Below are 26,081 nucleotides of genomic sequence, written 5' to 3'. Positions count from 1 at the left end.
GGTAACGGTAATCCAAGATCTAACCAGCGGCTCCTTCGGGGGTAGTGCTACATAACCAATTTCCTTTTCATCATGATGTAGTCATCTCCACTTTTCATGTCATTGCACTTAGTGCTCCGCATGTCTTCTCCACATCCGTCTTTCCCTCTTTCTCTCTTCTATTGTTGGGAGGTATAATTCTCATTACTACTGCAAAACGAATCTCCTCCCTTCTGTACTCTGATCTCCGTGACCTATAATATTCATCCAGCCTCACCCTGTGTAGGAGGACGTCACCCCTCCCCCATCCACATTCCTCTCCGGTGTCAGAGACTTTCAGTCTTGTTTCACTTCCCCTGTCAGCGATGGCGTCTGGTGATCTGAGAGCCGAGCTGAAATGTTCCGTCTGTCTGAACATTTATACCGATCCTGTAATGCTGGGATGTGGTCACAACTTCTGCCGGGTCTGTATTGATCGTGTGCTGGATACACAGGAGGGGTCTGGAGATTTCTTCTGTCCTGTATGCAGAAAAAGGTTCAGGAGTCGTCCTACACTGCAGAGGAACATAACACTACGTAACATAGCAGAGACTTTCCTGTCTGCTCATCAAGATCAAGAGGAGTCCGGGGTCTTCTGTACTCACTGTGTGGACTTTCCTGTACCTGCTGTTAGATCCTGTCTGCTCTGTGAGGTTTCTCTGTGTGATAAACACCTGAGAGTCCACAAAAAGTCCCCAGAACACGTCTTATGTAACCCCACCTTGTCCATGGAGAGCAGGAAATGCTCCGTCCATAAGGAGGTTTTGAAGTATTTCTGCACTGAGGATGAGACCTGTATCTGTATTTCTTGTTGTATGATTGGAGAACATAAAGGACATAATATGGAGTCACTGGATGAGGCTTCTGAGAAGAAGAAGGAGCCACTGAGGAATGTTCTGCAGAAACTTCTGACAAAGAGAGAGAAGACGGAGGAAAGAGTCCAGAGTCTGCAGGAACACCGGAGGAAAGTAGAAGAAGAAGCCGCTGGTGACACCGAGAGAGTCACTGCCCTGTTTAGAGATCTCAGGAGACGTCTGGAAGACCTGGAGAAGAGAGTCCTGAGGGAAATCTCCAGGAGGGCAAATCGGATCTCCATCTCCATCCGGGATCTGGAAATAAAGAAGGAGGAGCTGTCCAGGAAGTTGCGTCACATTGAGGAGCTGTGTAACGTGACGGATCCACTGACTGTCTTACAGGAATCAGACACAGGTGACTTGTGTGATACTGAGGATGGAGATAATGAGGACAGAGAGAGACATGAGGAGCTCCTCCATGATGGAGGGGGTCTGGATATGGCGGGGGTCTTACAGAAAGGTTTATCTGATATAATAACAGAGGTAAATGTATACTATATACAGGGGGCTGCAGACATATTACTGGATGGAAACACAGCTCATAATTATCTACAGCTATCAGATGACAGGAAAACTGTATCCAGGTCAGATATAAAGCAGAATTACCCAGAAACACCAGAGAGATTCCAGGATTTTTCTTCTCAGGTGTTGAGCAGTCGGAGTTTCTCCTCAGGGAGACATTACTGGGAAGTGGATGTCGGGGGGTCAGATGACTGGAGAGTCGGGATGTGTTACCCCAGTATAGAGAGGAGAGGGAAGGAGTCAGAGATTGGATGTAATAAGTCCTGGGCATTGGACAAGGATGATAATGATGAGGAGTATAAGGTGATACATGACAGTAAATGGACCTTCTTACCCCCCAATCCCTCCAGTAACAGAGTCAGGATATATCTGGATTATGAGGCCGGGCGGATCTCCTTTTATGATCTGTGTGACCCGATCCGACACCTCCACACCTTAACCACCACCTTCACTGAACCCCTCCATGCTTTGATAGGTGTATGGGGAGGTTGTATAAAGATATGTGGGGGGAGGCGGGAGATGTGAGAACTCCGCCCACAGTTTGGTGATGTCAAACGAAGGAGGGGAATTCATTTATCTATCTATCTATCTATCTATCTATCTATCTATCTATCTATCTATCTATCTATCTATCTATCTATCTATCTATCTATCTATCTATCTCTCCCATAACAATCTGACATAATAATTTCTGTGTTTTGTCACAGTATGTGACATCAGCCATCTCCTCCCCCTGCCCCTCCCCCACATGTGGTCCCTCTGTGGGGCGTGGGGCAGCCATGATCAGACATAGAGGGGGTGGGGTCACTGTGATGGGATAGGAAATAAATGGAACAATCTTAGAGGAAATCTATGAAGACGTCATCTAGAGATTTATTACTGAAAGAAAAAATGTGATCAGAGAGCCCAGGCTGTTTTTAGACAGAGTGGGTCAGGATTAGGTCCCCTGTCAGGTTTTTTCTTCTGTCCGGGGCTCCATTACAGAGATTTCCCCTCACTTCCTGTCCCGGTGACAACATTTATCTAGACAGGAAATGAGAGGAACTCTCCAACAGGAACACAGACTGAAATAAGAATGATATGTTTAGTATAATAAGGAAGGGGAAGGATTAGAGCCCCTGTCAGACTTTTATATGTCTGTGTCCCTGTACAGATTTCTCTCGCTCCTTGTATTGGTGTCACCAGGACAGGAAGTGAGAGGAAATCTCTCTAAGGCTGGGATCACATTGCTGTGCAGATCACATGTCATGTCTGTGTGCTGTGAATTCAGCCGTACAAACTGTGTGACTGAAATCACATTCACACCAGAATGGTGCCGGACCCTTTTTTTGGTCCTCACTGGAATCGGATCACATTGGGTGTCACATCTATACAATCCGATTCCTGTACCATTTCAGCGTTTGCACTGCGATCTGCGAAGCGATCTGGGGGTGTCATTAACTTTCCATTGACCCCCCCCCCCCCCCGCAGCGGTTCTCAGATGTCAGTGTGACCGTCCGGTGATTGAGGTGTGATGAGGGAACCCGCACAGGAATCGCACTGGTTCCCGCATCCCACAAGTCTCATCCCAGCCTAAGGCTCCTTTCACACCTATGCAGGGTGCTTTTCAGCCTTTCTTATGTGCTTTCCGCAGGTTTTAGTGCGATTTGCCGTTTGGAGGTTTTTATTGTATTTTTTGTTTCAGATAATTTGCTGTTTGGGCAAATTAAAAAATGCAAATTGCGGCAAAATCGCTGTAATAACGCACTACATGCTTTTCTGCACCTCCTCCATTGAAGTCTATTGAACCATAAAAAGCAAAAACCTTTTATGCGTTTAAGACTCCATTCACGCCAATGCGTTTTTTTTTTTTTTCGTTTTTTTAAACTATGGAACACGTTCACATCAATGCATTTACTAATGAAAGAAATAATGGGATTTATCACTAATATAATGATATCACTATAATAATGTATGATTACTAGAACTGGAATGTGTCCCCAATATAATGTGTCCCCATAGAATGGATCACCAATAGAATTCTATGGGATCTCTTTTATAATGGATCCTAATATAATGTATCATGTGATGGTGTATTATAATCACTAGATGTGTCCTGGTGATGGAGGAGGAATTTGGAAAGATGTTAATGTGAATAAAGTTTTTCTCGGTTGTAGATGTGAAGTGTTGGTGTTATGCTTACCTGCTCTGTGTAATGGTTTTGCACAGAGCATCCCTGATCCTCCTCTTCTTGGGTCCCTATTCTGTGCTCCTGGCCCCTCCCTCCTGTTGAGTGCCCCCACATTAAGCAGCTTGCTATGGGGGCACACGAGCCCAGTTACAGCATCTTGTGTCTATTCAGATACGGATGCCGAAGCCCATCCCTTTCTCTCCTTATTGGCTAATTTTAATTCACAGTAGCAGGAGCCAATGGCACCGCGCTGCTGTCTCAGCCAATGAGGAGGGGAGTTCCGGATGGGCAAGACACTCCTGCAACATTGCTGGATCTAGAGGGACCTCAGGTAAGTATTAGCGGAGCTGAGGCTGCACATGGAAGGTTCTTTATCGTAATGCGTAGAATGCAATTACATTTCTAAATAAAATAATGATAAATACTTTGCAACAATTTCCAAAGAGTGGCAAAGCATGTTTCATAGCATAACATGTGATCTTCATTTAATGCCTAACCACACTGTATTGTCTGCAGATCTTAATCAAATGTCATTACAGAGTGAACAAAGCACTTCAATAGATAGTCACACGTTCCATAGATGGAGCAATTGTTATGAAGAAATAAAAATGACACATCTGTATTTCAGAGACAGTAGTCAGACAAATAGCACAGTGGCTGGAGAGTATGTAAGCAGCTTGATTGGCAGCAATGTAAGATGGAGAGACAAGGCAGGTTTTTTAAAAATAAAAATGACAGTGATTATACCGAAATATTGTGGAGACATGCTGCAAATCATGTAGGCTTTTATGTGGGTCTAATTGGAAGAGAGAGAGAATCAAGGAGGTTTTATTTTTAGCAAGAAATAAATATTACACTGATTATGTTAAAGACACAAATAAGAAGTATTACAGGGACATGATGAACATCCTGTAAGCCTTGGTGGCAGGCCTCTTTTAAAGAAGGAGAAATTACAATTTTTTTTTATCCAGAAATAGAAAATGCATTGGATTAAACCAGAGACAAGAGGCAGAGACCCTACAGAGACACACTGCACACCATATAAGCTCTTCTAGTAGGCTGCATTTGAATATCGAGAGATCCTCAGAACAGAGGCAGGAAGAGGAGGACTTCCTTACCTTTGAAGGCCCCCTTTATCCAGACAGTGTTCCTGCGTGCCTGCCGATCACACAGGAAGAGGAGGAGGAGGATTGTGTCAGCATGGAGTTGGAGCCTATCACTCAGCATCACCAGCAGTCTTCAAGGGATCATTTAGAGTCCGAAGAAATGCATGGACTTGTACGTGGCTGGGAGGAGGTGGCTGTGGATCAGGTCGTCCTTAGTGACCCAGAGGACTCCAGACTGCATGCCTCAGCAAACCTACGCTGCATGGCCTCACTGATCCTGCAAAGCCCATGGAAGGATCCTTGTATTCGTGGTATCAAGTAGAGGGATCATTACTGGCTGGCAACCCTCCTTGATCCACGTTACAAGGCTAAGGTTGCGGACCTTATCTTGCCATCACAGAGGGAGCAGAGGATGAAACATCTTCGGGAGGCCTTGCAGAAAGGTTTGTGCAATGCGTTTCCAGAGCCTGGGAGGTTACAATTTCCTGGTCCTCCTGGACAACGTGTTGCTGAGGCTTCGGTCAGTCACAGAAGGAGCGGTGGAGAAGGTGGCCGTCTGACCGATGCGTTCAGACAATTTTTTAGTCCGCAGCCCCAAGGTATGATCGGTTCCAGCAACCATCACCAGCGTCTGATTTACATGGTGCAGGAATACCTAGGGGCAAGGTCAGACTTGGACACCTTTCGCACTGAAAATCCTCTGGGTTACTGGGTCTTGAGGATGGATCACTGGCCAGAGATTGCATCTGCAATTGAGCTACTGGCCTGTCCTGCATCCAGCGTTCTTTCGGAATGCACATTCAGTGCTGCTGGAGGCTTTGTAACCGATCACAGGGTGCGCTTGTCCACCGGATTGGTCAAATTGGTCGATTGGATGGCCTTCATAAAAATGAATCAGTCTTGGAACACCAGCTACCAAGCACCTGATGCTGATGTAACCAAATAATTTGTTTTTTGAATGTGAGATCCCTTCAATACTGCCTATGCTGAGTGACTATCCTCTTCCTCCTCAATGTTCATGCTGATAGCTTGGAAGAACATTTTTGGTTCTGGGAACCACCACCAGTGGCTAAGGCCCAATTTTTCTGTCCCTGTTTAAAAGAGGCGTGTAATTACAATTTTTGATGCAATACTTTGCAGCAGAGCTCATTCCTGCGCTCCAACTAGAGTATTTGTGAGAGGTTGCAGTGTTGTGGCACCAGTGCCTAAGGCCCAATTTTTTAGCCCCTGTTTAACAGGGGCATGTAATTACAATTCTTGATCTAATATTTCACAGCAGGGCCCATTCCAGTGCCCACCCAGAGTAACTGTGAGGACTTATAGTGTTCTGGTACCACCAACACCTAAGACCCAATTTTCTGCAGAGTATATAGGGCAGGCCCCTACTTTCAAACATCCAACTTACAAAGGACTCCTACTCACAAATGGAAGGAGACAACAGGAAGTGAGATGAAATCTACCCATAGGAAGGGAAATTCTCTCCTGTAAGAGTCAGTATGGTAAAGGGTGTCTCCTTCACTGATACTTTATCACCAATCCTTGTTTCCCTAAAAACCCCACATTTTCAAAATCCAATTTTTATTGGGACAGAAAGTGAGGTGAACTCTTCTAAAGAGGTGCACAGACAGCAAAACAAATGTTACAGGGGTGATAACCCTTCCCTATGTTTTCCAAAAAGCTTTAAAATAGTTTTTGTGACTGGAGATACACTTACAGAATGTACTTGTTCCAAATTACAAACAGATTCTACATAAGGACAAACCTACACAGTCCCTGTCTTGTTTACACTGCCTGTATACTGCTGTTCTGAGTAAATAGGGCCTGGGGGCCCCATGCCTTACCTTTTTTTAAATTTGGGTGCGGGGTTCCCCTTAATATCCATACAAGACCCAAAGGGGCTGGTAATGGACTGGGGGGGCTACCCATGCCATTTGTCTCAGTGATTTTCATCCATATTGCCGGAACCAGACATTACATTAAAGCCGCAAGCAGTTTTAAATGACTTTTATTCCTTTAAAAATGTAATACCGGCCACTTATACACCTTCCTGCCCAGATGAATTTTGAGCTTTCAGCTCTGTCGCACTTTGAATGACAATTGCACGGTCATGCTGCACTGTACCCAAACTAAACTTTTATCATTTTGTTCCCACAAATAGGGCTTTCTTTTGGTGGTATTTGATCACCCCTGGGATTTTTATTTTCTGCTAAACAAATAGACCGAAATTTTTGAAAAAAAAAATGTTTTTTTTTTGTTTCAGTTACAAAACTTTGTAAATAAATAAGTTTTCTCCTTCACTGATGGGCACTGATGGGGCTGTACTGACGGGCACTGATAAGGCATATGGGCACCTATGATGTGGCACCAATGAAGTGGCATTGATGGGCACTGATATGTGGCACTGATAGGTGGCACTGATATGCGACACAGATAGGCACTGATAGTTGGCACAGATGGGCATGGATAGGCGGCATGGATGGGTATGGATAGGCGGCATGGATGGGCACTGATAGGCGGAATGGATGGGCACTGATAGGTGGCACGGATGGGCACTGATAGGTGGCATTGTAGTGTAAAGTATTGTATGGATGCCAATCATTGTCAAACAAAAATACATGCCAATCAGTGATGCCCATTGTGGGCACTGACTAGCATCCCTGGTGGTCTAGGGTGGCATACCTGGTGCTGGGCATCCCTGGTGGTCTGGTGGCATCCCTGGTGGTCCAGTGTGGGCATCCTCGGGGGGGGGGGGGCTGCTCTGATAATCAATCAGCACAGACCCTCCCTGTCAGAAGAGCAGCCGATCGGCTCTCCTCTACTCAAGTCTGACAGATGCGAGTGAGGAAAAGCCGATCAATGGCTCTTCCTATTTACTCTGTGATCAGCCGTGATTGGACACGGCTGATCTCATGGTAAAGAGTCTCCATCGGAGACTTTTTACCGAGATCGTAGTTGCGGTGTGTCAGACTGACTCACACACCGCAACAACAATCGCCGCGATGCGCGCCCCCAGGGGTGCACCACGGCTCAATATCCCGATCACGTCACATGACACACAGTCAGGATATTGAAACCACTTTGCCATCCTCATTCCTCTATATGGCGGGCGGCAAGTGGTTAAATTACTTTTATTACTTTAGAAATTTTATTTTGTGCAGGGACAGTTCTAAGCACGGGAAACATGCGCCCCTTCACAGGCATACTATAGACACCCCCCAGGTACCACATTTAAAGGAATATTACACTTTTATTGTTTCACTTTAATCATTATTAAAATCACTGCTCCAAAAAAAAAAGCCGCTTTTAAAACTTTTTTTTGCATTGATCCATGTCCCCTGGGGCAGAATAGGTGGCACTGATATGCAACACAGATAGGCACTGATATGCGGCAGGACCCGGGTCCCCAAACACTTTTTAGGACAATAACTTGCATATTAGCCTTTAAAATTCACATTTTTGATTTCTCACATTCGAGTCCCATAGACTTTAACGGTGTTCGAAAGTTTGTGCGACTATCGGTCTGTTCGCAAGTTCTGGTGCGAACCGAACCCGGGGGGGGAGGGGGGTGTTTGGCTCATCCCTACCCTCTACCCAAAACTGTATTACAGTATAAACCTTCATTAAAATGATTTAGTCATCTTCCAAACACGAGTCCCTTTGTGTCAACATGCTTGTTTCTAAAGACCCCCAAGCTCCTCCCACCAACTTCCTGTTGCACACCTGAACAGGAAATGGGGGGGAGGGGAAGCATTGTTTGTACTGCAAGCTATTCAATCCAAACCTCAGCTCTACCAATACAAGTCTCACAACAATGAATTGCCCTCCGAGGAACTCCAAAATATTTCAAAACACACAGCGCTAGAAGTACAAAAAACCTCACAGTTAAAGCTAGTCTTGTCATCCGGTGAAATTCAGTGCAAAGTAGAGATTTCACTCAAAACCAAAATTCAATACGGAAAACGCCATAGCTCTACTGAAAAGTATGTAAAAAGTACAAAAGTAGAATTCACTCAAAAGGAAATGGCGCCTTAAACCACGTCTCTATAAACCAAAATAGCAATTCCACCCAAACACAGCGGATACAAAATGGCAGCAAAATCAAGACAACGGCCACATGGTGACTACAAGAAAAGCCAGGCCACGACAAAATGGTGGACGTGTGCGATTCTTTTTCGTATGAACCGAAAATGCGTATGAATTTCCAGAAATTTGTACATTCGTAAGAATCCGACGTATGAATTGTTATGCATACAAATTTTGTACGAAATTTCATATACAAACTTTGGATCCAAATTCCGTTACAACAGAATGGGACAGAATGTTCGATAACTACGATTATTTGTTATGATGAAGTTAAAAACCCCAGGAAGTCAGCACAGCACAGGGATGGTGAGAGCCCCTCATAATGGACACAAAGCGGGTCTACAGACCTGGGAACTCAGCACAGGGATGGTGGGAACCCCTCATAATGGGCACAGCGGGTGTACAGACCTGGGAACTCAGCACAGGGATAGTGGGAACCCCTCATAATGGGCACAGCGGGTGTACAAACCTGGGAACTCAGCACAGGGATGGTGGGAACCCCTCATAATGGGCAGAGCAGATGTACAGACCTGGGAACTCAGCATAGGGATGGTGGGAACCCCTCATAATGGACACAGCGGGTGTACAGACCCAGGAACTCAACACAGGGATGGTGGGAACCCCTCATAATGGGCACAGCGGGTGTACAGACCCGGGAACTCAGCACAGGGATGGTGGGAACCCCTCATAATGGGGATCTGGGAACTCAGCACAGGGATGGTGGGAACCCCTCATAATGAGGACCTGGGAACTCAGCACAGGGATGGTGGGAACTCCTCATAATGGGCACAGCGGGTGTACAGACCCGGGAACTCAGCACAGGGATGGTGGGAACCCCTCATAATGGGCACAGTGGGTGTACAGACCTGGGAACTCGGCACAGGGATGGTGGGACCCCTCATAATGGACACAGCGGGTGTACAGACCCGGGAACTCAGCACAGGGATGGTGGGAAGCCCTCATAATGGGCACAGCGGGTGTACAGACCTGGGAACTCAGCACAGGGATGGTGGGAACCCCTCATAATGGGTACAGCGGGTGTACAGACCTGGGAACTCAGCACAGGGATGGTGAGAACCCCTCATAATGATAAATTCATCACAACGAACATTCGTTGTTTAAAAAAAAAAAATTACGATTCTAACGAAAATTCGTATCTCGTACGAATCTGAATTGAATTTCTGACACGAATTACGAAGTACAATTTTTTTTTAATACGAAACGGAATGAAGCACAATTAATTTTTTGACGGCGCACATGTCTACAAAATGGCGCATTTTCCAGCCAAAACCCAAATTTCTTCGCTTAGCTACACAAACTACTGCTCACAAAACACATTTGAGATACCACATGAACATTTACAAACATTTTAGGAAACCGTGAGAAACCAGGATTTCTCCCTACAAAAACTGAGACATCCAAATGAACACTTATCTCTAGACACACTTTAGGCTTTATGTCAGTTAGGGCCCATACTAAAATATAGGCATATTTACCTAAACAATATCGGGTGGCACAGTGGTGTAGTGGGTAGCACTCTCACCTAGCAGTAAAAAAGGGTCGCTTTTTTGAATCCCAACCGTGACACTACCTGCCTGGTCTCTGCATGCTCTCCTTGTGCCTGCGTGGGTCTCCTCCCGGCACTCCGGTTTCCTCCCACACTCCAAAGACATGCTGGTAGGCCAACTGGCCTCCGTCCAAAATTGACCCTAGTATATGAAAGCAAGCCGGGGACCCCGGACTGTGGGCTCCCTGAGGGCAGGGACCGACGTGAGCGTGAGCAAACCGATGTTACTATATGGGCACCTTAAACAAATATGAGCATCTTAATGAGACACAATGCACAGGGATAGGGACAACCACAGACCCACACCCTGCACTCACTCAGGTCAAACTGGATGGACTGGTGTCTCCACTCAACCCCACCAACCATGTAACTATGTAATATATCCATAAATGCCAAAGTTACATAAAACATGAAATAAAACGTCTTAACCATACACTCCTGTCCCAAGTACCACACAATATTTGGCTCTGAGAGTTAGAAGGTCAACAGAGCTCCCCCCATGCTGGCTTCCTAGAACCACCAAGACCCCCCGCAGGGTATAAACAGCTCCTATTGTAATGGGACAACAATGCATGGAGAGCGAGGCGGAATCTTACATTTAGATTCTCTCTCTCCGCACGCTCTCCGTGGCTTGCCTCTCATCGGAAAATGCATCCGACAAACTGAGCATGCCCAGTCGATACGTCATGCCAGCTGATCGGGATATCAGCTGAAGTGATGTTCTGTGTATGCGTAGGATACATTTGCTGGGAGTTGCCTACCACCTGATCTATCCCATAGTTTGTAGATACTTTAACATTTCTGCAAACCAATCAATTCACAGTTATTGAGATTTTTTTTTTTTTTTACCAAAATCATGTAGCAGAATACATATTAGCCTAAATTGATGAAGAAATTAGATTTTTAAAATCTTTTTATTGGAAGTGTTTTATAACAAAAAGTAAAAATTACACAGCTTACCTGTAAAAACTTTTTCTTGGAGTACATCACGGGACACAGAGCACAGTAGTAATTACTATGTGGTGTGGGTATATAGGCACCTTCAGGTGATGGACACTGGTATACCCAATACAGGTAGTTCACACCCTGTATAACCCCCGGCACAGTTCCCCCAGCACAGTCCTCTCTTTCGGTTTCCATGTCTCCTGTAGTAGCTGCTACAAGCACTCCTCAGCTTGTTTCTGGGTTTTCTCTTTCACCCCAGCAGAGTGCTTGCTGGGGACTGTAGTCTGCTCCCTGCTAAGACCAATGGTGCCATGTATTTCTGGGACTACATTTCCCATGATGCCCCTCTAGTTGCTTCTGATTGGCCCTCTGTTTTGTCCAATGGGGAGGGAAAACTTACAGACAGGAAAGCCTCCTCTTCCCCTGCTGCCGACATGAGAAGGGGAGGGGGAGCGAGGGGGGAATATTGTGACAGCAGCCTGCAGCTCTCCCCACCGTGCAGACGCCCACGGCTGGAGGAGGAGAGCAGGACTGTCAGCGCGGCTCTGAGGCTGAGCTGTGTGTGAGAGAGACACACAGCTCAGCCCATGCAGCCGCCAGTTCCGCATGACACAGGCACGGCCGCATGGCGGTAGGTGAGCGGCGGCCGTGGCCTGTGTTACCCATGATCAGGCCGCAGTCGCCGCTTACCTCCCGCTGTGCGGCCTGATCATCAACAGGCCACGGAGCGGGCGGCCCCCGGCCCGCCGGGCAAATGCCCAGTCTGCCCTATGGCCAGTCCGGGCCTGAATGACAGTATATGGAGTTTCAAACAAACCAAGTTAAGAACAGAAATATATAAATAAGTGCAGCACTTCTAGGCACCTAAGTGAATAAGTGTAAGTATAATGGAAGTGAAAATAATCAAATAACAATGACCAAGAGTCCACTAAAGTCCAAATGAGGTGAAGACAATCGTCATGGGCTTCAAAGTGATGTGTTTAGGACTTCTGGAGAAATCAGATGACATTCCTGGAAAAATGACTCTCAACCTTCTCAGACCTCAAAAACTTCTTGAGAACGGATTATAGGACAAAACAAAAAATTGGATACACTTACCAGATAAGTTGGACACATCCACCATATAGTAGTGTGTCGTAAGGGCTTGTAGGGGGCTCCAATGCCACCCAAGATGCAACACGCCAAATGGTGATTCCCCTTGGAATTCCTTGTAGTCTCCATTTGGAGGAAGCGGATGAGCCTTCCGAGCCGTGGATAGCAGTAGTATAGGTAACATCCCGGTCCATGCCTGCTGGACCATGAGTCAGCGATAATATGCACCTTACCACTGACTGCCCTGTCCAGCGAGGCCAAAAGATTGCCTTCCACAAGCTGGTAGAGAGCCGGAATCGCCTTCTGTGAAAAAAAGTAGCGTTTGGGAAGCTGCCACTGAGGTACCGCACATTCCACAAATTCACGGAAGGGGGCAGAGTCTACCAGCTGAAAAGGCAGCAGTTGGAGTGCTAGCGATTTAGCCAAGCTAGCATTCAGCCGCTGGGCATGTGGATGTCTGGGACCAAATTTCTTTTGCCGATTTAGCAACTGGGGTAGGGAAATTTGCCTGGTACAATCGGACGTTGGTGTAGCGATAGCAGATTGCCCGCAAGTACTTGGCAAACCTAATTCTACACCTTCATTACTCTCAGTGCAGGTTTCTGAGAGAACTGAAGGTGTAGTGGAGTTGGAGATCCCAGCTGATGAGGAGCAAGGAGAGGTCCATTCTTTGGTTTGGGTCTTTTAACCACTACAATACCGGGCACTTTCACCCCTTTCCTTCCCAGACCAATTTTCAGCTTTCAGCACTGTCACACTTTCAATGACAATTGCGCGGTCATGCTACGCTGTACCCAAATTACATTTTTATCATTTTGTTCACACAAATCGAGCTTTATTTTGGTGGTATTTATTCACGACTCAGTTTTTTTATTTTTTGCGATATAAGCAAAAAAAGAGTGTAAATTTTGAAAAAATCCCCAATATTTTCTTCTTTCTATTTTAAAAGAAATCCAATAAAATTGAATTTTGTCATAAATTTAAGCCAAAATGTATTCTACTACATGTTTTTGGGGAAAAAAATTCTGTTAAGTGTATAATAATTGGTTTGTGTGATCACGAACATATGTACGCAAATGATCATGTGCAGATGTGTGCAGGTGATCACGGACATATGTGTGCAGATAATCACTGGGACATGTGATTTTAGTGGGACATATGTGGGGTACATGTGTTTTTATTATTTGGGGACATGTGTTTTTATTATTTGTGGACATGTGTGTTATGGGGACATTGTGTGAGGACATGTGTGTTTTTCACTAGATTGGTGATCAGTGAGTAAAAAGCTGTAAAAAAACAGCTCATACTCACTGATCACCAGCTGGCGTCAGCGATCCGCTCTCCTCTCCTCAGCGACAACTTCCGTGTGAGGAGAGGAGAGCCGATTGCCTAGCAACCGGCTGATTGTTTACATCACATGACGGCTGTGATTGGAATGGCCGTCATGTGATCAGGAGGGCCAATCACAGAACCCTCCTTCCGATCAGTGTCCGGGTGACACCAGCGCATCGGGATCATGCTGCTGTGCAGGCACGCGCGATCCCCCTCCTTCTGAAGGACGTTCCTGAACGTCCAGTCAGAAGGAGAGAGCTCCTACTCAGCCGTATATATACATTGGCAGGGTGGGAAGTAAAGTACGCTTGCCAACAGACTGCATGGGAGTTCGACATATGTCTGGTCAAGCTTGTGGTGCCCAAGCGGCTGCTGTTTTGGCCACGCTTGATACGCTTTAAACATATGTTGCAAACAGCAACAGTGCGATCTGCTGCACATGTCTCAAAAAAAGGCACACACCAAAGAACTTTTGGAAAACGCATGGAGTCAGCAGCGCCCTGCACATGCAGAGCTCTGCAGTGTGTTGCAGTTGGTTGGCTACCCTTAAGCTGGCCCCTGGAGGGCATCCTGTCTCGTTGGAGATGTGCCTCCTCCTCCTCCTCTCTCCTATCAGGCACCCACGTAGAGTCAGTGACCTCATCATCCCCTCCCTCCTCGTCACTGGAGAAAACCTGGCAGTATGCTGCAGCTGGAGGAACATGACTGCCAGTTTGTTGTCCTTCTTGGGCACCCCATCTCTCTGCGCTCACGTTACTGCTTTGCTTAAGCTGGATACCATCATTGGAGCCTTCAAAACACTGTGCATCCGACTGCAGGTTGTACCCAACACTATGGTCTGGGGGACTCCTCCGTGCATGATGGTAGGGCTAGGGAAGGAGTAACTGATGACCTGGAGCCAATGGAATAGGCCGATTTGGCAGCTGCATTGGCAGCCAAAGTACTCTGAGCCTGGTGACACAGGATGAGGAGGATGAGGATGGCTTGGTCATCCACTGAACTAACTCTTCGGCATGCTGTGGTTCAACACTGCCAGCTGCCAAAAAAAAGGACAAGCGGGCCCCACGGCCATGTGCTGAGGATGCACCGTGTCCTTTACTAGCAATGTTGGCTGTAGACACAGAGCCTGCTTGCCCTCTTTTAGTGGCCTGTGAGCGTCTGCCTCTCCTTGTTGGCCTTCCAGACATACTGTGTTTGATGTATTTGTAATGTATTTGAATAGGTGCACCAGGAATGGCCTGTAGTGAGATGTAGCGGCACAAAGCTGGGATGTGTATATATATATATATATATATATATATATATATATATATATATATATATATATATATATATATATATTGTGTGTATATATATATATATACTGAATATACTACAGCTAACTGAATCAACTGCATGCCTGTTGTATATTAGGAACAGAACAACAGGAACGGTCTGCAGTGAGATCTAGCTAAACTGAATACAGTATACTGAATATACTGCAGATATCTGAATCATCTGCCAGCCTGTAGTAAATTAGGAACAGAATAACAGGAACAGTCTGCAGTGAGATCTAGCTGCAAAGGATACAGTACTGAATATACTGCAGCTAACTGAATCAACTGCCTGCCTGTAGTATATTAGGAAGAGAGCAACAAGAACGGTCTGCAATGAGATCTAGCTAAACTGGATACGGTATACTGAATATACTGCAGCTAACTGAGGTAAACCGCTTGCCTGTAGTATATTAGAAACTAGCTAAACTGTATACAGTATATATATATATATATATATATATATATATATATATATAAAAATATATATATATATATATATGGAATGTGTGTGTGTATATTAGGAACAGAACAACAGGAACGGTTGGATACTGGTCGGCGCAATTAGCACTGTTTTATAAGTAGAGAGAAAAATAAAAGGGTTTTAAAAGTTTTAAAGTTTAGAGGAGAGGGATCCATTGAGATTGGATGGAACAATGCCTTCTAATAGCCTTTGTACAGTGTATTGTTTGCATGTGTTCTTCTCTTTCAGGATTCACCAATGAGCATCTATCAAGCTGCCAGAGAATGGGTGGTTTAGATAGATAGTTTTGGGTGGTAATCTTTGCTGTATGATAATTCTGTTTTTAACAATGTCTTCACACATACTGGAAAGTTTATTATTTTCCTTCCTTTCTCCCTTTCCTACCCCCAACGTTCAGCTATGCGTTTTTCAAAGTTAAGGTCATACCTAAACTGCAATTTGGTTTGGATACAATTGTCTAAATTTGGACTTCAGCATCAGTCTGATTAGACTGTGAGATGTTCAGCCTGGCCACAGGGGGCATTGTCTCTTCTGGTAGGCATGGAACTATGGTCTGGTTAGGTGCTTAAGTTACTCTCTCTCGGAGCCCGCCCAGTGGGAGTGGCGCTCTTGCTGTGCTTTCTGGGAGAAGGTATTTAAAATGCCGACATCACGTGGTTCGGGGTTCCGATCCAGAATGATGTACTGACTTCATGGTCCTGGTCCTCCTGACCAGCCCCCAGGAAGGCTATGGCCTGGGGTGCGGATCCATCCGATCTTGATGTCTCAAGGCTGGCTAGCCCGAGGCAAGGAAACTAAAGGAGGATTCTGAGGTGGTTGGGTGCCGTCTCCGGTTTGGGAGAGACCCAGTGACTTCAAGCATTCCAGTGGAGGACTCTTCAGTGGAGGACTCTTCAGAAGAAGACCACGTACGGGTTGGTTTCTTAGTAAGAGCCTGGGAGGGCTGAAGTACCCAAGAGAATCCAGTCTCGTAGATATCGCCAAGCTGGCTGAAAGATCCAGGTATCCTACGAGTGTTCTTCGAATTTAGTTTCCCTACGTGTTCTACAAAAACATCTGTGGCAGAGACATTATCTTGTATGTTCTACAACAACGTCTGTGGCAGAGACTTGTTCCTGAGTAAGCACCTTGTTGGCTGCTAGACCTTGTGAGAGAGGGACTGTCCAACTTGAGTGATCATGCAGTTGCGAATGGCTATTCTCTGGATGCAGTCAAAGTAAGCAAGTTCTTCAACATTGACTTTGACACTAAGAGAACCTGAACTTCCTTTCCAACCCTCTGATCCCAATTTAACAGACTGTTCATTGTCTATGTTTTGCAAATAAAATCCAGTCAAGTGGATCTGTTGTCAGTCTCTCAAGTTACTGGGCCATTTACCACGGGACATCCCCTAGACGTGAAGCGATTGGAACAGAAGGTAACGGTAATCCCAAATCTAACCAGCGGCTCCTTCGGGGGTAGTGCTACATAACCAATTTCCTTTTCATCATGATGTAGTCATCTCCACTTTTCATGTCATTGCACTTAGTGCTCCGCATGTCTTCTCCACATCCGTCTTTCCCTCTTTCTCTCTTCTAATGTTGGGAGGTATAATTCTCATTACTACTGCAAAACGAATCTCCTCCCTTCTGTACTCTGATCTCCGTGTCCTATAATATTCATCCAGCCTCACCCTGTGTAGGAGGATGTCACCCCTCCCCCATCCACATTCCTCTCCGGTGTCAGAGACTTTCAGTCTTGTTTCACTTCCCCTGTCAGCGATGGCGTCTGGTGATCTGAGAGCCGAGCTGAAATGTTCCGTCTGTCTGAACATTTATACCGATCCTGTAATGCTGAGATGTGGTCACAACTTCTGCCGGGTCTGTATTGATCGTGTGCTGGATACACAGGAGGGGTCTGGAGATTTCTTCTGTCCTGTATGCAGAAAAAGGTTCAGGAGTCGTCCTGCACTGCAGAGGAACATAACACTACGTAACATAGCAGAGACTTTCCTGTCTGCTCATCAAGATCAAGAGGAGTCCGGGGTCTTCTGTACTCACTGTGTGGACTTTCCTGTACCTGCTGTTAGATCCTGTCTGCTCTGTGAGGTTTCTCTGTGTGATAAACACCTGAGAGTCCACAAAAAGTCCCCAGAACACGTCTTATGTGACCCCACCTTGTCCATGGAGAGCAGGAAATGCTCCGTCCATAAGGAGGTTTTGAAGTATTTCTGCACTGAGGATGAGACCTGTATCTGTATTTCTTGTTGTATGATTGGAGAACATAAAGGACATAAGATGGAGTCACTGGATGAGGCTTCTGAGAAGAAGAAGGAGCCACTGAGGAATGTTCTCCAGAAACTTCTGACAAAGAGAGAGGAGACGGAGGAAAGAGTCCAGAGTCTGCAGGAACACCGGAGGAAAGTAGAAGAAGAAGCAGCCGGTGACACCGAGAGAGTCACTGCCCTGTTTAGAGATCTCAGGAGACGTCTGGAAGACCTGGAGAAGAGAGCCCTGAGGGATATCTCCGGGAGGGCAGAGCGGATCTCCATCTCCATCCGAGATCTGGAAATAAAGAAGGAGGAGCTGTCCAGGAAGTTGCGTCACATTGAGGAGCTGTGTAACGTGACGGATCCACTGACTGTCTTACAGGAATCAGACACAGGTGACTTGTGTGATACTGAGGATGGAGATAATGAGGACAGAGATAGACATGAGGAGCTCCTCCATGATGGAGGGGGTCTGGATGTGGCGGGGGTCTTACAGAAAGGTTTATCTGATATAATAACAGAGGTAAATGTATACTATATACAGGGGGCTGCAGACATATTACTGGATGGAAACACAGCTCATAATTATCTACAGCTATCAGATGACAGGAAAACTGTATCCAGGTCAGATATAAAGCAGAATTACCCAGAAACACCAGAGAGATTCCAGGATTTTTCTTCTCAGGTGTTGAGCAGTCGGAGTTTCTCCTCAGGGAGACATTACTGGGAAGTGGATGTCGGGGGGTCAGATGACTGGAGAGTCGGGATGTGTTACCCCAGTATAGAGAGGAGAGGGAAGGAGTCAGAGATTGGATGTAATAAGTCCTGGGCATTGGACAAGGATGATAATGATGAGGAGTATAAGGTGATACATGACAGTAAATGGACCTTCTTACCCCCCAATCCCTCCAGTAACAGAGTCAGGATATATCTGGATTATGAGGCCGGGCGGATCTCCTTTTATGATCTGTGTGACCCGATCCGACACCTCCACACCTTAACCACCACCTTCACTGAGCCCCTCCATGCTGTGATAGGTGTATGGAGAGGTTGTATAAAGATATGTGAGGGGAGTCGGGAGATGTGAGAACTCCGCCCACAGTTTGGTGATGTCAAACGAAGGAGGGGAATTCATTTTATCTATCTATCTATCTATCTATCTATCTATCTATCTATCTATCTATCTATCTATCTATCTATCTATCTATCTATCTATCTATCTATCTATCTATCTATCTATCTATCTCCCATAACAATCTGACATAATACTTTCTGTGTTTTGTCACAGTATGTGACATCAGCCATCTCCTCCCCCTGCCCCTCCCCCACATGTGGTCCCTCTGTGGGGCGTGGGGCAGCCATGATCAGACATAGAGGGGGTGGGGTCACTGTGATGGGATAGGAAATAAATGGAACAATCTTAGAGGAAATCTATGAAGACGTCATCTAGAGATTTATTACTGAAAGAAAAAATGTGATCAGAGAGCCCAGGCTGTTTTTAGACAGAGTCGGTCAGGATTAGATCCCCTGTCAGGTTTTTTCTTCTGTCCGGGGCTCCATTACAGAGATTTCCCCTCACTTCCTGTCCCGGTGACAACATTTATCTAGACAGGAAATGAGAGGAACACTCCAACAGGAACACAGACTGAAATAAGAATGATATGTTTAGTATAATAAGGAAGGGGAAGGATTAGAGCCCCTGTCAGATTTTTATATGTCTGTGTCCCTGTACAGATTTCTCTCGCTCCTTGTATTGGTGTCACCAGGACAGGAAGTGAGAGGAAATCTCTCTAAGGCTGGGATCACATTGCTGTGCAGATCACATGTCATGTCTGTGTTATGTGAATTCAGCCGTACAAACCGTGTGACTGAAATCACATTCACACCAGAAGGGTGCCGGACCCTTTTTTTGGTCCTCACTGGAATCGGATCACATTGGGTGTCACATCTATACAATCCGATTCCTGCACCATTTCAGCGTTTGCACTGGTTTGCACTTTCCATTGACCCCCCCCCCCCCTGCAGCGGTTCTCAGATGTCAGTGTGACCGTCCGGTGATTGAGGTGTGATGAGGGAACCCGCACAGGAATCGCACTGGTTCCCGCATCCCACAAGTCTCATCCCAGCCTAAGGCTCCTTTCACACCTATGCAGGGGGCTTTTCAGCCTTTCTGATGTGCTTTCCGCAGGTTTTAGTGCGATTTGCCGTTTGGAGGTTTTTATTGTATTTTTTGTTTCAGATAATTTGCTGTTTGGGCAAATTAAAAAATGCAAATTGCGGCAAAATCGCTGTAATAACGCACTACATGCTTTTCTGCACCTCCTCCATTGAAGTCTATTGAACCATAAAAAGCAAAAACCTTTTATGCGTTTAAGACTCCATTCACGCCAATGCGTTTTTTTTTTTTTTCGTTTTTTTTAACTATGGAACACGTTCACATCAATGCATTTACTAATGAAAGAAATAATGGGATTTATCACTAATACAATGATATCACTATAATAATGTATGATTACTAGAACTGGAATGTGTCCCCAATATAATGTGTCCCCATAGAATGGATCACCAATAGAATTCTATGGGATCACTTTTATAATGGATCCTAATATAATGTATCATGTGATGGTGTATTATAATCACTAGATGTGTCCCGGTGATGGAGGAGGAATTTGGAAAGATGTTAATGTGAATAAAGTTTTTCTTGGTTGTAGATGTGAAGTGTTGGTGTTATGCTTACCTGCTCTGTGTAATGGTTTTGCACAGAGCATCCCTGATCTTCCTCTTCTTGGGTCCCTATTCTGTGTTCCTGGCCCCTCCCTCCTGTTGAGTGCCCCCACATTAAGCAGCTTGCTATGGGGGCACACGAGCCAAGTTACAGCATCTTGTGTCTATTCAGATACGGATGCCGAAGCCCATCCCTTTCTCTCCTTATTGGCTAATTTTAATTCACAGTAGCAGGAGCCAATGGCACCGCGCTGCTGTCTCAGCCAATGAGGAGGGGAGTTCCGGATGGGCAAGACACTCCTGCAACATTGCTGGATCTAGAGGGACCTCAGGTAAGTATTAGCGGAGCTGAGGCTGCACATGGAAGGTTCTTTATCGTAATGCGTAGAATGCAATTACATTTCTAAATAAAATAATGATAAATACTTTGCAACAATTTCCAAAGAGTGGCAAAGCATGTTTCATAGCATAACATGTGATCTTCATTTAATGCCTAACCACACTGTATTGTCTGCAGATCTTAATCAAATGTCATTACAGAGTGAACAAAGCACTTCAATAGATAGTCAAACGTTCCATAGATGGAGCAATTGTTATGAAGAAATAAAAATGACACATCTGTATTTCAGAGACAGTAGTCAGACAAATAGCACAGTGGCTGGAGAGTATGTAAGCAGCTTGATTGGCAGCAATGTAAGATGGAGAGACAAGGCAAGTTTTTTTAAAAATGACAGTGATTATACCGAAATATTGTGGAGACATGCTGCAAATCATGTAAGCTTTTATGTGGGTCTAATTGGAAGAGGGAGAGAATCAAGGAGGTTTTATTTTTAGCAAGAAATAAATATTACACTGATTATGTTAAAAACAAAAATAAGAAGTATTACAGGGACATGATGAACATCCTGTAAGCCTTGGTGGCAGGCCTCTTTTAAAGAAGGAGAAATTACTAATTTTTTTTATCCAGAAATAGAAAATGCATTGGATTAAACCAGAGACAAGAGGCAGAGACCCTACAGAGACACACTGCACACCATATAAGCTCTTCTAGTAGGCTGCATTTGAATATCGAGAGATCCTCAGAACAGAGGCAGGAAGAGGAGAACTTCCTTACCTTTGAAGGCCCCCTTTATCCAGACAGTGTTCCTGCGTGCCTGCCGATCACACAGGAAGAGGAGGAGGAGGATTGTGTCAGCATGGAGTTGGAGCCTATCACTCAGCATCACCAGCAGTCTTCACGGGATCATTTACAGTCCGAAGAAACCCATGGACTTGTACATGGCTGGGAGGAGGTGGCTGTGGATCAGGTCATCCTTAGTGACCCAGGGGACTCCAGACTGCATGCCTCAGCAAACCTACGATGCATGGCCTCCCTGATCCTGCAAAGCCCGCGGAAGGATCCTTGTATTCGTGGTATCAAGGAGAGGGATCATTACTGGCTGGCAACCCACGTTACAAGGCTAAGGTTGTGGACCTTATCTTGCCATCACAGAGGGAGCAGAGGATGAAACATCTTCGGGAGGCCTTGCAGAAAGGTTTGTGCAATGCGTTTCCAGAGCCTGGGAGGTTACAATTTCCTGGTCCTCCTGGACAACGTGTTGCTGAGGCTTCGGTCAGTCACAGAAGGAGCGGTGGAGAAGGTGGCCGTCTGACCGATGCATTCAGACAATTTTTTAGTGCGCAGCCCCAAGGTATGATCGGTTCCAGCAACCGCTACAGCGTCTGATTTACATGGTGCAGGAATACCTAGGGGCAAGGTCAGACTTGGACACCTTTCGCACTGAAAATCCTCTGGGTTACTGGGTCTTGAGGATGGATCACTGGCCAGAGACTGCACAGTATGCAATTGAGCTACTGACCTGTCCTGCATCCAGCGTTCTTTCGGAATGCACATTCAGTGCTGCTAGAGGCTTTGTAACCGATCACAGGGTGCGCTTGTCCACCGAATTGGTCAAATTGGTCGATTGGATGACCTTCATAAAAATGAATCAGTCTTGGATCACCAGCTACCAAGCACCTGATGCTGATGTAACCAAATAATTTGTTTTTTGAATGTGAGATCCCTTCAATACTGCCTATGCTGATGCTGAGTGACTATCCTCTTCCTCCTCAATGTTCATGCAGTGGCTAAGGCCCAATTTTTCTGTCCCTGTTTAAAAGAGGCGTGTAATTACAATTTTTGATGCAATACTTTGCAGCAGAGCTCATTCCTGCGCTCCAACTAGAGTATTTGTGAGGGGTTGCAGTGTTGTGGCACCAGTGCCTAAGGCCCAATTTTTTAGCCCCTGTTTAACAGGGGCATGTAATTACAATTCTTGATCTAATATTTCACAGCAGGGCCCCTTCCAGTGCCCACCAAGAGTAACTGTGAGGGCTTACAGTGTTCTGGTACCACCAACACCTAAGACCCAATTTTCTGCAGAGTATATAGGGCAGGCCCCTACTTTCAAACATCCAACTTACAAAGGACTCCTACTCACAAATGGAAGGAGACAACAGGAAGTGAGATGAAATCTACCCCAAGGAAGGGAAATTCTCTCCTGTAAGAGTCAGTATGGGAAAGGGTGTCTCCTTCACTGATGCTTTATCACCAATCCTTGTTTCCCTAAAAACTCCACATTTTCAAAATCCAATTTTTATTGGGACAGAAAGTGAGGTGAACTCTTCTAAAGAGGTGCACAGACAGCTAAACAAATGTTACAGGGGTGATAACCCTTCCCTATGTTTTCCAAAAAGCTTTAAAATAGTTTTTTGTGACTGGAGATACACTTACAGAATGTACCTGTTCCAAATTACAAACAGATTCTACATAAGGAAAAACCTACACAGTCCCTGTCTTGTTTACACTGCCTGTATACTGCTGTTCTGAGTAAATAGGGCCTGGGGGCCCCATGCCTTTCCTTTTTTTAAATTTCGGTGCGGGGTTCCCCTTAATATCCATACAAGACCCAAAGGGGCTGGTAATGGACTGGGGGGGCTACCCATGCCATTTGTCTCACTGATTTTCATCCATATTGCCGGAACCAGACATTACATTAAAGCCGCAAGCAGTTTTAAATGACTTTTATTCCTTTAAAAATGTAATACCGGCCACTTATACACCTTCCTGCCCAGATGAATTTTGAGCTTTCAGCCCTGTCGCACTTTGAATGACAATTGCACGGTCATGCTGCACTGTACCTAAACTAAATTTTTATCATTTTGTTCCCACAAATAGGGCTTTCTTTTGGTGGTATTTGATCACCTCTGGGATTTTTATTTTCTGCTAAACAAATAGACCGAAATTTTTGAAAAAAAAATGTTTTTTTTTGTTTCAGTTACAAAACTTTGTAAATAAATAAGTTTTCTCCTTCACTGATGGGCACTGATGGGGCTGTACTGACGGGCACTGATAAGGCATATGGGCACCTATGATGTGGCATCAATAAAATGGCATTGATGGGCACTGATATGTGGCACTGATAGGTGGCACTGATATGCGACACAGATAGGCACTGATAGTTGGCACAGATGGGCATGGATAGGCGGCATGGATGGGTATGGATAGGCGGCATGGATGGGCACTGATAGGCGGAATGGATGGGCACTGATAGGCGGCACGGATGGGCACTGATAGGTGGCATTGTAGTGTAAAGTATTGTATGAATGCCAATCATTGTCAAACAAAAATACATGCCAATCAGTGATGCCCATTGTGGGCACTGACTAGCATCCCTGGTGGTCTAGGGTGGTATACCTGGTGCTGGGCATCCCTGGTGGTCTGGTGGCATCCCTGGTGGTCCAGTGTGGGCATCCTCGGGGGGGGGGGGGGGGGGCTGCTCTGATAATCAATCAGCACAGACCCTCCCTGTCAGAAGAGCAGCCGATCGGCTCTCCTCTACTCAAGTCTGACAGACGCGAGTGAGGAAAAGCCGATCAATGGCTCTTCCTATTTACTCTGTGATCAGCCGTGATTGGACACGGCTGATCTCATGGTAAAGAGTCTCCATCGGACTGACACACCGCAACAACGATCGCCGCGATGAGTGCCCTCCAGGGGCGCGCCACGGCTTAATATCCTGAGGACGTCACATGACGCCCAGTCAGGATATTGAAACCACTTTGCCATTGTCATTCTGCTATATGGTGGGCGGCAAGTGGTTAAATTACTTTTATTACTTTAGAAGTTTTATTTTGTGCAGGGACAGTTCTAAGCACGGGAAACATGCGCCCCTTCACAGGCATACTATAGACACCCCCCAGGTACAACATTTAAAGGAATATTACACTTTTATTGTTTCACGTTAATCATTATTAAAATCACTGCTCCAGAAAAAACAGCCGCTTTTAAAACTTTTTTTTGCATTGATCCATGTCCCCTGGGGCAGAATAGGTGGCACTGATATGCAACACAGATAGGCACTGATATGCGGCAGGACCCGGGTCCCCAAACACTTTTTAGGACAATAACTTGCATATTAGCCTTTAAAATTCACATTTTTGATTTCTCACATTCGAGTCCCATAGACTTTAACGGTGTTCGAAAGTTTGTGCGACTATCGGTCTGTTCTCAAGTTCTGGTGCGAACCGAACCGGGGGGGGGGGGGGGGTGTTTGGCTCATCCCTACCCTCTACCCAAAACTGTATTACAGTATAAACCTTCATTAAAATGATTTCGTCATCTTCCAAACACGAGTCCCTTTGTGTCAACATGCTTGTTTCTAAAGACCCCCAAGCTCCTCCCACCAACTTCCTGTTGCACACCTGAACAGGAAATGGGGGGGGGAGGGAAAGCATTGTTTGTACTGCAAGCTATTCAATCCAAACCTCAGCTCTACCAATACAAGTCTCACAACAATGAATTGCCCTCTGAGGAACTCCAAAATATTTCAAAACACACAGCGCTAGAAGTACAAAAAACCTCACAGTTAAAGCTAGTCTTGTCATCCGGTGAAATTCAGTGCAAAGTAGAGATTTCACTCCAAACCAAAATTCAATACGGAAAACGCCATAGCTCTACTGAAAAGTATGTAAAAAGTACAAAAATAGAATTCACTTAAAAGGAAATGGCGCCTTAAACTGCGTCTCTATAAACCAAAATAGCAATTCCACCCAAACACAGTGGATACAAAATGGCAGCAAAATCAAGACAATGGCCACATGGTGACTACAAGAAAAGCCAGGGCACGACAAAATGGTGGACGTGTGCGATTCTTTTTCGTATGAACCGAAAATGCGTATGAATTTCCAGAAATTTGTACATTCCTAAGAATCCGACATATGAATTGTTATGCATACAAATTTTGTACGAAATTTCATATGCAAACTTTGGATCCAAATTCCGTTACAACAGAATGGGACAGAACGTTCGATAACTACGATTATTCGTTATGATGAAGTTAAAAACCCCAGGAACTCAGCACAGCACAGGGATGGTGGGAACCCCTCATAATGGACACATAGCAGGTTTACAGACCTGGGAACTCAGCACAGGGATGGTGGGAACTCCTCATAATGGGCACAGCGGGTGTACAAACCTGGGAACTCAGCACAGGGATGGTGGGAAGCCCTCATAATGGGCACAGCGGGTGTACAGACCTGGGAACTCAGCACAGGGATGGTGGGAACCCCTCATAATGGGCAC

The 26,081-nt window shown here is 45.5% G+C and overlaps 2 protein-coding genes across 2 annotated transcripts; both read left to right on the top strand.

Moving 5' to 3' along the window:
* The first annotated feature begins 274 nt into the window (after positions 1 to 274).
* LOC143961876 (E3 ubiquitin-protein ligase TRIM39-like) lies at positions 275 to 3,549 on the top strand. The gene has a single exon (XM_077471212.1). The coding sequence runs from the start codon at positions 345 to 347 to the stop codon at positions 1,917 to 1,919; it is 1,575 nt and encodes a 524-aa protein (XP_077327338.1). The 5' UTR covers positions 275 to 344; the 3' UTR covers positions 1,920 to 3,549.
* A 13,417-nt stretch (positions 3,550 to 16,966) lies between these two features.
* LOC143961875 (E3 ubiquitin-protein ligase TRIM39-like) lies at positions 16,967 to 20,444 on the top strand. The gene has a single exon (XM_077471211.1). The coding sequence runs from the start codon at positions 17,172 to 17,174 to the stop codon at positions 18,819 to 18,821; it is 1,650 nt and encodes a 549-aa protein (XP_077327337.1). The 5' UTR covers positions 16,967 to 17,171; the 3' UTR covers positions 18,822 to 20,444.
* The last annotated feature ends 5,637 nt before the right edge of the window (positions 20,445 to 26,081 follow it).

The sequence above is a fragment of the Lithobates pipiens genome, unplaced genomic scaffold (genome assembly GCF_037356315.1).
Source record: "Lithobates pipiens isolate NorthernLeopardFrog02 unplaced genomic scaffold, aLitPip1_a1.2 Scaffold_8, whole genome shotgun sequence".
NCBI classification, from domain to species: Eukaryota; Metazoa; Chordata; class Amphibia; order Anura; family Ranidae; genus Lithobates; species Lithobates pipiens.
This window is presented reverse-complemented; position numbering and strand designations above follow the sequence as displayed.